The sequence below is a fragment of the Nyctibius grandis genome, chromosome 2 (genome assembly GCF_013368605.1).
Source record: "Nyctibius grandis isolate bNycGra1 chromosome 2, bNycGra1.pri, whole genome shotgun sequence".
Lineage (NCBI taxonomy): Eukaryota > Metazoa > Chordata > Aves > Nyctibiiformes > Nyctibiidae > Nyctibius > Nyctibius grandis.
In genome coordinates, this window is record NC_090659.1 from 101,764,694 (window position 1) to 101,777,386 (window position 12,693).

General features: G+C 38.2%; 1 protein-coding gene across 3 annotated transcripts in view; it reads right to left on the minus strand.

The window, feature by feature from the left end:
* Positions 1-12,693, minus strand: part of PDS5B (PDS5 cohesin associated factor B) — a 128,987-nt gene that overhangs the window by 100,443 nt on the left and 15,851 nt on the right. For all 3 annotated transcript variants that reach the window (XM_068422769.1, XM_068422779.1, XM_068422760.1), the window contains exon 2: positions 2,854-2,979. In XM_068422769.1, coding sequence (XP_068278870.1) covers positions 2,854-2,961 — 108 coding nt within the window. In that variant the 5' untranslated portion in view covers positions 2,962-2,979. The remainder of the gene's footprint in view (positions 1-2,853; positions 2,980-12,693) is intronic.

A 12,693-nucleotide genomic window follows, 5' to 3' on the forward strand; every position in this document is an offset into this window, starting at 1 on the left:
TTAGTAACTACTAGTTGGTGAGCATTCTTGTATTTAAAAAACTGTTTAGTGGAGAAAAACCTATTGACAAAACAAAGTAATTATGCTTTTGTCCAATTTCTTATTTGAATCACAGAGACAGAATTATTTTAAGGAGTTCAACTCTCATTAAAATTAACAAAATGGCAATGAAAACTTAATTACACAATCCCGAGAACTGAGGTCAAAACTCCCATCTATTTAACCAGTGCACAACAAGCTATTTTTCAAGAATAATGATGTCAGTGAAGTTCCCCAAAAAAGAAAAACAAAACAAAAAAAAATCCAAGAAAACCCCCAAACAAAACAAAAAAACCCACCCACAACCCCAAAACACTGTTATTTTACTTTGCTACAGTTTAGGTTTTATTAAATACAAATATTTTTTTTTCCAAAAAAATTTACTATAATTGGTTAGGTAGCAACAAATCCTCCTTTAAAAAAGGAAGGACTTCTGCATCATTAGGATCACTGCAGCTGTAAAGTTTTCAAGCGTATTAGAATCCTTTACTAAAAGGCACAGAAGATTCCTAGCTTATGCAAACATATAATTTCCCTTGAGAGAAAAATAAAGTCCTCCCCAGTCAGACACAAACTGAACCATTCAAAGTGCACTGGTGCTCTTACACACTATTCAAGTAATTTAAAAACTAGAATTGTTTTCACTTCTATGGTAAGTAGTTAGACTTATACAATTAACAAGGTAATAAATAAATATTCAGGTATCACAAGAGTTGTTGCAACAAGTGTGTATTCTTTTCTACTCTAGAAATGAACCTTCAGTTTCTCTTCCCTGACAACATGAACTTCATACTGGTCAGGACAACAAAATCAGTCATCTTGTCTCCAGAGCAATCTGTCACAGTGTTTAAGGAAAAACAAAGCAAAGCAAGCTAGCGCTCCTAGCATACCTCTCCAGCTTCCTGTAAAGCAATAGGTTAGAGGATTCCTGAGCCTGAAATCACACTCAGACCACCATGATTAATACTCCTAGAGCTTCATCTTCCAAATGTGGCCCATATTTCTTAACCCATTCAATTTTTCTGCCTCCTACATCTTTCTACAGTAATAAGCTTTGGAATTTAGTTATATAACTTATGGAAAAGTATGTTATTAGACTGCTGGTCTAAAATTAATATATTTCATTAGATGATGTCTTGGTTCTTGTGTATGAAGAGAAACTGTGGAAAAATGCTCTTCTCACACTAGTCATAATTTCCAAATGTTTATCAACTTCTTTCTGTCTCCAGCACTAGTTCATAACTCCAACCATTTACTTTCTATCTCCCTTCCAAATCTACTACAACTTGGAGATGGCACAGATCAGAAATGCATAAAATTTGTGAGGTAAGTTATGCTAATATATAAATTCACTGGGCATATTTTCCATTTTATTCTCAGATTTCCCAATAATTTGTATTTATATAAATATACTGTCATTAAGAAACAGCAGACCATCTGTTTGTGTAAATTAAAATAAAATCCACAGAAAAGTGCTTCTTCCCTAACACTTATATGAATTTGGCAGTCAGGAAAACAAACAGACCAATAGTTCACTTATTTATCAGCTACTGTTCTTTAGCACCTGAAACTGTGTTTATACTGTAGGTCTATACACTTGTAGTGTAGCCCAGATCATTCAATCCTTCATAAAAGAAACACCGTGTGGTTTTCTCCCTGCCTGCGTACTGATGAATGCACAGCCAGAATTAACACCTGACAAGAAATACAGGGCATCCTGCAAAGTACACTTCTCCTGCAAGACAGATCAAGATGACAGAACAGAAGGGACTAGACATTCAAGGCCAAAAATGAAATGAAACTACAGGAGAAAAAGTATCAGTAAGAACTGTGTGCATTTTCACAAGCTGAAAAAAATACGCAAGTGCTAACAAATAATTTCTTCTGTTAGGAGTCACTCATACATGAAGTTATAAATGCTTTCTTCTGTTCAACATCACAGAATACACTACACTGATTAAAGTATATCAGACCAATTCCCAAAGCACAGACAGGTTACTGGGGGGAGGGGAGAAGGAATCCTTTTGTTTTGGGGTTTTATTGGGTTTTTTCATTTACCAGTAGTTCCAACTGACTTAAAACTACTTCTTAAGAAAACACACTCCAAATTAAGTTCTTCCAGCTGTTGGAATACTTAAGGTTCCTCTCCCACATCTGTTCCCTCCTGTTTCATAGGGCAAACCCAAGTCGCAGGCATTCCTTCCACACAGTACTAACAGGCCTGACTTTCTGTGAGAGCACATGGATAGATAAACAACTGTAGTAACATAATCATCCCCCAAATCTCTCCAACCTTCCTATACAGTTAGGCCAAATAAAGTGGTCAAGAAAGTCAGGAGACAGAAATACATAGTATAATCAAAGCCCTTCATTACCATACAGGCTAAAATAATGAGAATAAAGTTGGTTTTATAATCAACTCAAAGAGCACAAATGCATAAAAGGAATGCATTCTGATGCATCCATATTATTTCCAAGATTATGATTCTCTTTTTATGTTTTCCAATATTTTCTTCTCTAAAAAGTACTGACTTACTGTCAGAGCTGAAATAAATTTAAGTAGTATTTGAAATTAATATAGCTTGTTTACATTTGTGTTTTTTTAACTCATTTAAATGTTTTTGGACAAGTCACTTCAAGAAAGTGATAGAAGAGAAGGCACAACAGCCAGCAAGTTCCTCCTCTGAGCATACAAAAGGTAAAGCCAAGAAAAAAAAAAAAAAAAAATCTTTTCAGATAGAAAACACAGTAATAGCATCATTGAATGCTGTACACAAGAAACTTCAACCTGCAAACAGCTACTTGCTTACTAACCTTTAGCCTCCTCACCATCTCTTCTTTAGATATTTTATCAGAGATTTCTTTGACTCCTGGAGGATATGTGATTTTTCCATCGTTGGCTCTCGTCTTTGAATGAGCCATGACTTCACGATTTTAAAACTGTGGAAAGAAATTAAGAAGTCAATGTTGTTTAGCAAGTTATGTTTACCTTACCTGTCCCACTTTTACAAACAAAATTCAACTAGAAATATACAGACAAAACCCATACAAAGAGAAAACTGGACAAAAGATTTTGATCGTTTTCAGTAATCTATGTTGTGGCAGACGGCAACAGTTCTGATGTTCAGGTAGCTTGTCCTATACTACAATAAAACGTTCAAGAAGTAAACAACAGAAAAGCTAAACCCCCTCATTCCTGAATGTATTTGATCTTCACACTTAGGGAGGCAACAAAGAATCTTATCTTATTGTATGAACTGTTCCCACCACTTGATAATAACAAATCTTAGCCAGCCTGGATTTTTAGACTCTCTGAGAACAGACATCTGAAGCGGACTCTGTTTTCCAAACGATTAAATAGAGCACAATTTCCCCAAAAGTCTACATAGCAGTGCTGTGGAAGTGTTAGATGTCACTAATTTTAATTTGCCAGTACTGCCAGACAAGCAGCAGATGGTAAAACCATTCCCCCTCATCCTGTCACTACATGCACTTGTAGAAAGTCCCTCTCCAGCTTTCCTGTAGGCCCCCTTCAGGTACTGGAACACTGCTACAAGGTCTCCCGGGAGCCTTCTCTTCTCCAGGCTGAACAGCCCCAACTCTCTCAGCCTCTCTCCATAGGAGAGATGCTCCAGCCCTCTCATCATTTTCATGGCCCTCCTCTGGACTCGTTCCAACAGCTCCATGCCCTTCTTATGTTGGGGGCCCCAGAGCTGGATGCAGTACTCCAGGTGGGGTCTCACAAGAGCAGAGTAGAGGGGCAGAATCGCCTCCCTCGACCTGCTGGCCACGCTGCTTTTGATGCAGCCCAGGATACGGTTGGCCTTCTGGGCTGCAAGCGCACATTGCCGGCTCATGTTGAGCTTCTCGTCAACCGTCACCCCCAAGTTCTTCTCCTCAGGGCTGCTCTCAATCCATTTTCTGCCCAGCCTGTAGTTGTGCTTGGGATTGCCCCGACCCACGTGCAGAACCTTGCACTTGGCCTTGCTGAACTTCATGCGGTTTGCACAGGCCCAGCTCTCAAGCCTGTCAAGGTCCCTCTGGATGGCATCCCTTCCCTCCAGCGTGTCGACCGCACCACACAGCTTGGTGTCATCGGCAAACTTGCTAAGGACACACTCAATCCCACTTTCAGAGGGCGCACTCAATTTCACGGTAACAACCTAAGTTACAGATTTTGCTTCATCTTTGCTAACCTTTTACAAAACAAAAGGTTAACATTGACATTTAAATAATTTTTGTAAAGAATACACACAGTACAATACATCTTTATTTTAAGAAATGGGGAAAATATGAGTAGAAGAAAATAATTAGATGTAATTCAACAGGCATGATATGCAATGCAGTTCAACACCTACACAAAAGCTAACACAGCTTCTATCATCTTCTCTGTACCTACACATACACGGCAGCTGAACCGAGTGCTACATACTTGCAGTTGTAGTAAAAACAGATAATGAGAAAGCTGGGACAGAACAATACTCATTAAAGCAACTTTTTCTAATACTACGAGGAAAATATGATGCCAGCTTTAGCCCCCTTCTATTTCTAATGCACCATCATGGCAGTAAGTCTAGGACTCCTCAAAAACGCACAGAAGATGTAACCAAGTTCACTCTTCTTGCTGTCTGATGTAGATCCTCCATGCTAGCTTTCAGATGGAATGAGGTTATATATCATAGCTAAATTCATTTTAACAGCTCATCATAGCAGAAGGGAGTCTCACTCCCATCAATCCCAGAATGTATAAAAGCATCGCATGCTTTGCTGGATCAACCAAACTCCCTAACTCAGAAAAAGCAAGCCTAATTGGTTTTGAAACGCATGTGACAAGCACCAAAGCTAACTGTAGAGAAGGAACAGGAACTAAGGGAACTGGAGAACAAAACCCTCCCTTCCAGTGGTGGATAGCTGTCAGATCAGATCAACTGCAGTGGAAACTTCACTAGAACATGGTGATACAGTCCCATTTCGAGCACATTATGAAATAATTCAAAGACTGAAACTCATACATTATGGTCAAGTTGAACTGTCCAGCTGGTGTGTTCAACTGACATGCCACCAAGCTTTTAAGCTTGAGTGGCATCCAAGGTCTGGGTTTGAAATTGAACATCTCTATTTTGTTTGCACGGCAAGGTTTTGGCAGCAGGGGAGGCTGCAGGGATGGCCTCTGTGGAAAGACACCAGTGGCTGCCCCCATGGTGGACAGTCAGTTTCAGCCAGCTCCAAAATGGACTCACCCCTAGCCAAAGCTGAGCCCATCAGGCACCTCTGTGATAACATATTTAAGAAATGGTAAAAAATGCTGCACAGCAGCTATGAGAGAGAGAAACGAGAAAAATGTGTGAGAAACAATGCTGCAGACACTAAGGTCAGTGAAGAAGGAGGGGAAGGAGGCGTTCCAGGCACTAGAGCAGGTTCCCCTGCAGCCCACAGAGAGACGATGGTGACGCAGGTTGTTCCCCTGCAGCCCATGGAGGGCCATGTTGGAGCAGATATCCCCACAGCAGCCTGTAGAGAAGAACCCACACTGGAGCAGGCTCCTGGCAGGACCTGCGACCCCATAGGGGTCCCACACTACAGCAGTCCATTCCTAAAGGACCGTACCTCATGAGAAAGGCCCATGCTGGAGCAGTTCTTGAAGAACTGCAGCCCATGTGAAGGACCTGCATTAGAGAAGTTTGTGAAGGATGGCATCCCTTGGTTAGAACCCATGTTGAAGCAGAGGAAAAAGTATGAGGAAGGAGTGGGAGAGATGAAGGCTTATGAAGTGCCCACAACCCCTCTTCCTTATCTCCCCTGCCCTACTCAATGGGGGAGGCAGAAGGTAGAAGAGTTGGAAATGAAGGAGTGAAGTTGAGCCTGGAAAGAAGTGGGTTGGGGACAAGGTGCCTTTAGTTTTGTCTTTGTTTCTCACCATCCTGCTCTATTTTTAATTGGCAATAAATTAGTCTTCCCCAGCTCAAGTCTGTTCTGCCCATGATAGTTATTGGTAAGCAATCTCCCTGTATGTATCTGACTGATGAGCTTTTTCATCTTATTTTCTTCCCTGTTCTGTTAAGGAGGCGGAGTGAGAGAGTAGCCGGGTGGGCACCCAGCAGCCAGCCAAGGTTAACCCAGCACAACATCCAGAACCATCTAGAAAGCGATCACTGGAAAGATTTTTTTTCTCCCCTGTGAAACAAGAGATTGCTGTTGTAACTGAAAATTATCAAAACAAACTGTTCTTCTTAGTCAGGAGGAAGAGTGAGCAGTTTTAAAATTCAAAGCCACTTTGACCGATTTGCCCTGTCCATCAAACTGACCCTGAAATAAAAAAATCCAGGATCTAGACTATCACAGGATATTAACACATTCTGGAGCACTGCAACCGACATCAGGTGAGAGCTGCATTTCCCCTACAAGCTTGAGATTTGGAAAACCCGCTATAGGCTAGATAAGTTGGATTTTTCATAAGCACATGCTTATGGAGGTGCTGGGCCAGAGGTAAGTTTCATTTAAACTTCATTTTGCAACTATAGCAAAGATAAAGCTTGACAAGCCTACAGTTACATAGCGTACAGAATAACTTACCCCTCTCAGAAGTATAGAAAACACTAAATAGGAATAATTTTCTATAAAATTAATACATCTGATCTTATAGAACCAAAAATTAATTTTAAAAGGTTCAGTAAACTAGCCTATTACTTAGACCATAAGGGACAAAGAATAAACAACAGAATCATGGAATCACAGAATGGCTGGGGTTGGAAGGGACTTCTGGAGATCATCAAGTCCAACCCCTTGCCAAAGCAGGTTCACCTAGAGCATGTTACACAGGGTCATATCCAGGCGGGTCTTGAATATCTCCAGAGAAGGAGACTCCACAACCTCCCTGGGCAACCTGTTCCAGTGCTCTGTCACCCTCAAAGCAAAGATTTCCTCCTCATATTCAGAGGGAACTTTCCATGTTTCAGTTTGTGCCCGTTGCCCCTTGTCCTGTCACTGGGCACCACTGAGAAGACTCTGGCCTCATCCTCTTGACACCAGCCCTAAAGATATTTTTAAGTATTGATAAGATCCCCTCAGTCTTCTCCAGGCTAAACAGACCCAGCTCCCTCAGCCTTTCCTCGTACGGGAGATGCTCCAGTCCTCTGATCATCTTCGTAGCCCTCTGCTGGACTCTCTCTCCAGTAGTTCCTTATCTTTCTTGAACTGGGGGGCCCAGAACTGCACACAGTACTCCAGGTGTGGCCTCACTAGGGCAGTGTAGAGGGGGAGGATAACTTCCCTTGACCTGCTGGCCACAACCTTTTAAACGTCCTATGTGATAAAAATTTGCAGATCACTCGTGAATTTTTTTTTTTAGCATTAATGGCAAGCTTTACCGTGGAAGAAAAAAAAAATTTTAAAGAAATAGTAAAAAATAAAACTTATCATTCAACTAGAGAAAATTCAATGCTAAACTACCCTCTTATACAACAGTTACCACTTCAACCATTATCCAAATAAAACTAAATTAGCTTGTTACATCCCACTGCTAGACATTTCTGCTCTTCTGGACTGCCAGTATAGCTGTGCATATAGCTAGCTCTGTCAAAATAATCTGTGTTGAACACTCAGTAGCATGTAGGATTTTGTGAGGGGGTTGTTTTTATCCTGATTCCAGCCAAATTAAAGTCTCCATGATTTCACAGACAGTTATACCAGCTGTTTCAGTTAACTTCTGTCAGGCAAAAGGAACACAGTGACAGCTAAGAACAGAAGCCTCAAGGCCAGCTGTATCTAGAGCATGTTTGAGCATGAAAATCCATAAGCCAGTGACGTGATATCCAACGACTGAATTTTAAAAAGCTTGTTAAATTTGTTTTTTAAAGATGCACTGTCTTCTTTTGGAATACACTGGAAGATGACAAGTATTTTGAAAAAGAGCAATTCGTTGAAAGTTCCTTTGAGATTCAACAAGAGACTCCGCTGACAGATTTTTTTTTTTTTTTTTTCATTTTTAACAACTGAAACTTTAGAAGTTCTCCACAAGGTTTTCAGAAATCCAGTATTATTCCATATACACAATCAGAAGGCAAAGAAAAAGGAAAATGCTCACATGGATACCTTCTCTAAGGCAAGAAAACACTTGGGACACTGAGATGCTTTGCACCAGCCAGAGTGCAAGGTTATTAACTAATCAATTAGATGTGCACTGTTTCTGCTGTTACATGAGGACAAAAAAGGAGATAAACATAACAAGAAACTTCAACAAATATATAACAGACAAATGCTAATCCTAATACATAGGAATAAAAATCATGATTCAATCAGGCTTTGGTTATGTTAAGCAGTAATATATAACCTAAGTAGTCTTCAAAAACTACAAAGAAAAACATATCTCAAGCTAATACAGCATTTAAAATATGAATTCCACTCCTTGTACAAAAGGAGATGATACAGTAGGACTTAAGATGTCTAGGCGCTGCTTCTTTCAACACAGAAGCACTAGAAGTACTGTTGCAACTATAACTTGAAATAGGGAACCAAGAGCAATTCTGTAGAAGTACACGGAAAAAATGGTATGTATAAAAAAGCTTGACAAATTAAAAACTAAATTATATCCGGGGGAGTTGAAGAAACTAGTATGAGAAAAGAAACAGAGAAAAGAAAGAAAGACAAAATACATACTCTTTGTACAGTGATAACAGGAAAATTAAAGCTTGAAAAAAGCAACAAAAGTGGAAGTTGCATTTATTGGACATTAAAATAGGATGGATTAAAGTCATCCACCTCCTGTGAGAAAGTTAAATGAAAGACCATATTTAATGTAAAATTATGATTATCAGCCAGACCATAGATGGGGAACAATTAATTACTCTAAAGAAAGTTAATAATTAACAAGTACCATTGCCAAAATTTGATCAAACTCAAATAAAATACAAATTAGTCGTTCTGTACATAATCAGCAGGACCCAAAAGCTACTCACTTCCAGTGAAGTATACTCGCCATAATACCAAATATCAAAAGATTCAATATTCACATAATTTCTACATAGTACATAATTCTTTATGAATAGTTTAACTGCACATACTCTACTCCCTCAATAGTATAAAATACAGATTATACACATGCAAATAAAACATGGATTGACATCCTGCATATTAAGCACCTATGCAATACATTTAGTAGGTCAATAAATATCATTACAGGATGTTAAGTCAACTATCTAAAAGGGGGACTTAAACCACACTCCATTTAATTGCATTTTGTTTGGATGACAGTTCACATTGCCTATGGTGATTTAATTAACTGTGCTAATCATTAAACAAACTATGCTTTAACATACATGAAGTCATGTGTCAACAGTATTTTTTCAGAGCTCCATACACATGTTTAAATTTTAATCCTTCAGATATTTTTGTAGAAATCTTTTCCAAGAGATGAAGCAAGCTTTAGCAAATCAATTCCTATATTCCTTGCAAGTCTGTCTCCTGCCTTACTATTGCCTCCTCTTTAAAATCCAGAATCCAAACGTGAGGACATAGCAGGTCACCAGAAAAAGTGATCAACTTTACAAACTTCTTCATTCTTATTTTTCAGAACTTCCACCGAACTATACATAATTATCTATGTAGTTACATCTTGAGATCAGTCTTTTTAAATTATGTATACAACATTTAAGAAAGCTCACATAAATTTGTCCTATACAAATACTTCACTTTTAAATCTATGTTTGCAAGGTATTTTACAATGAGCTGCTGGGAATAACACTTTCTTCACATTCACAGAGCTATCAGAAGCCTAAGTGGATTTAATAAATTGCTGGCATGGAAGAAAGTTGCAATGTGTAGAGATTTAAATAGATGTTTACACAGTGCATATCACTCCAACAACAAGGAAGTGTAGCCAAGAAAAAGGATTTGCAAATATTCATCAACCTGTTCTCCGCAATCAAGCAGTAGGGCCAGTGGCCTCTCACTGTCATAGGCCATTCCATCAAGAATACAAAGACAGCTTAAAAGACTGAAGAACATTTTCCCTAAATTGTCTCAGGGAACATTGCGAGGAAGTCCGATCTTTTTCACCTCGTAAACCACGATACAGAGTTCACTCCAAAGCTCTGTTCCTCTGTCAACATGGTGTTTGTCATTGCTTTTTATTATTTATATCCTTTTTTTTTTATTTTTGTACCCTCAGTAGGTAACATCCTTCTTTGAATATATATAAACCATTAAAAATACTTTGAGCACGCTAACTTTGCTTCAACAATATAGCACGCATGAAGAAATTGGTCAAGCTGCAGTTTCCACAAAAGACACAAAGTATTCTGAAGAGATTATTCAGTATTCTGAAGAGATTACTCAGCAACTTACAGAAGTGGAAAAGGCAGGCTTCTTTCTACTTCAGCAGGATTATTAATAAAACACAACTAATTTCATGATTTAAACCACTTACAGAAAGTTTTTACATCCCAGTAAATTCCTGTTGTGTATAGCTGATTGGCAACAACTGATCAAGTAAGAAGTGACTTAGGTGTTAAAGACTTTCCTTATCTAAGTGCCACTAAATTAAATGTATTTGCATAATAAATGTACTGCTAAAGAGTATATCTCAGCTATAAAAAGCCACTCCAAGCTGAAACTTGGCAGTCACTTTTCTCCTGTTGAGTAAAATACAAAACTAGGGTGTTGGACCAAGTGCGCTCTTGTAAATCCAAGTCATTTTTCATACTGATTCAGATATAATGTCTAGATGAATACTTTCCATTTTCTTCTAGAAATGTTACATTACGTTATACTGTTTACTGAACCATCAATAAATCAAGATACTAATATTATTCATAGTATCAAGAAAAATGTTAGCTTCCTATTTCTGTAAGGCAGCACTATACATAGGAAGGACTGATACGAGAAGAATTTACACAAACCACTAATTAAAGGTCTTCTGGAATGAAGAACCACATTGTAAGGCAGAAGTAACACTCTCAGCCTGGCAAATGACATGAAAAGTACTGGGTTTCACTACAGAAGTCTCATTTATGGCAAACCTTTGACAATCAACATATAATTAATAACACTTGTTTAAATTAGGAAACGCTACTTTTAAACATTCCATTAAAAAAATATGGCAAAGCGCATTATGTTTCCTCATTAACACAAACACTTAGTGGAAAATGAAAAGATGTGCAGATAACAACGGCGCGAGAGGATGTATTTTCATAATGTACAGAGGATTTAGAGGATTCAGAAAAAGAACTAACACGTAAGAATAAAGAACAAAACATTAAGACAAGCCACGATTCCAAACGCACATATGCACGCCAAAAAACCTGCAAGCAACTTACTTAGAATATAGTACCCTCCCTTGCAATCAGTTAGGGAATGATCCCAGGCAAGTCCCCATTTCTGCTGACAAGATTTTTTCAAACTTCATTAGAGAAAGCTTCCCAAAGATTGAGCAAGTAGACAGTACTCGATACCAACTTATCTCAGCATACAGCTCTCTCCAGTGGTGTTGCAGACACTTGCAACTTCCACAACACATAAGTGACCCAACTTGTAAATTACAGCATTTTTTTCAGATGTGATTAAAAGCAAAAAAGACATGAATAAAATTGCTATTTTCTGCTATTTATGAAACAGCATTTTCACTCAAAAAAATCCAGTTTAAAAAAAAAAGGATGAGAAGCTACATAACAGAATTCACCATCAAACCAATCAACAACCTAAGGAAAAACAAAATTGCCCTGTTATTGTGGGATCTTAGCTTTCATACTTCCACCCAAGACTAAGTAAATGGACTGTAGGCATTACAATTATAATTTCTTATTTCTGTGCACAGCTGCAGGAAAAGAAATGACACGGAGACAAAAATTGGAAGACGATAGTAAAAGATTCTGACAGAGAAAGAAAAAAAGCAAAAACATAACTGACCAAAGAAATACTGGTTAAGATTTTTAAAAGTATAATTATTTGTTTCATAAAGTGGAGAAGAGTGTAGGCTAACAAAATATGAAGTAAAATAGACATCTGCAACATATTTGTCAGTTAGCCAAATACTAAGGAAAACATTCCACCTCATTGCTTGTTAGATGGTCATGTTATGCAAGCATACCTATATAAAAGCTTAGAAAAGGCAAGTGCATAATAAGTAGACTATGACCAGTCCTCAGAGTGTTTAACATTGAATGCAAAGTATGTGAAATAACAAAAACGGTAACACTGCAAAAAAAGTACAAGTCGTCATTCAAATTGGCTTGAACTTAAATTTGGTTGGACAGGAGCATGACAGTTTTCACCTAATACACTTACTAAACATTTCCAGTCCTGTAATAATTTATTTTGCTCTACAAAAATTCAATCCCTTAAAGAAATGGAAAAAAAATGCATAGAAGGAGCTGCAAATCGGCAGGATGTCATTATACTCACAAAATCAGAAACATAGTGTTGGATGTACAGCTTGGATGTAGAGGATTTTGTGAAAAATATAACACTTTTCCAGTCTGGAGGAGAAGCAGGGAGGAAGGCAGGCACAGAGAAGAAAGGTAAGTTTTATTAAGTCTGAGAAAAAGCCATTAAGTTTTTGACAATGACCTTTTCACCTTAACCTTCAAAGGATGAAACCTTCGAACATACTAAAGGTCACTATCAAACACTATGAAGTTTAGCTACATTAGAAGAGGCTGC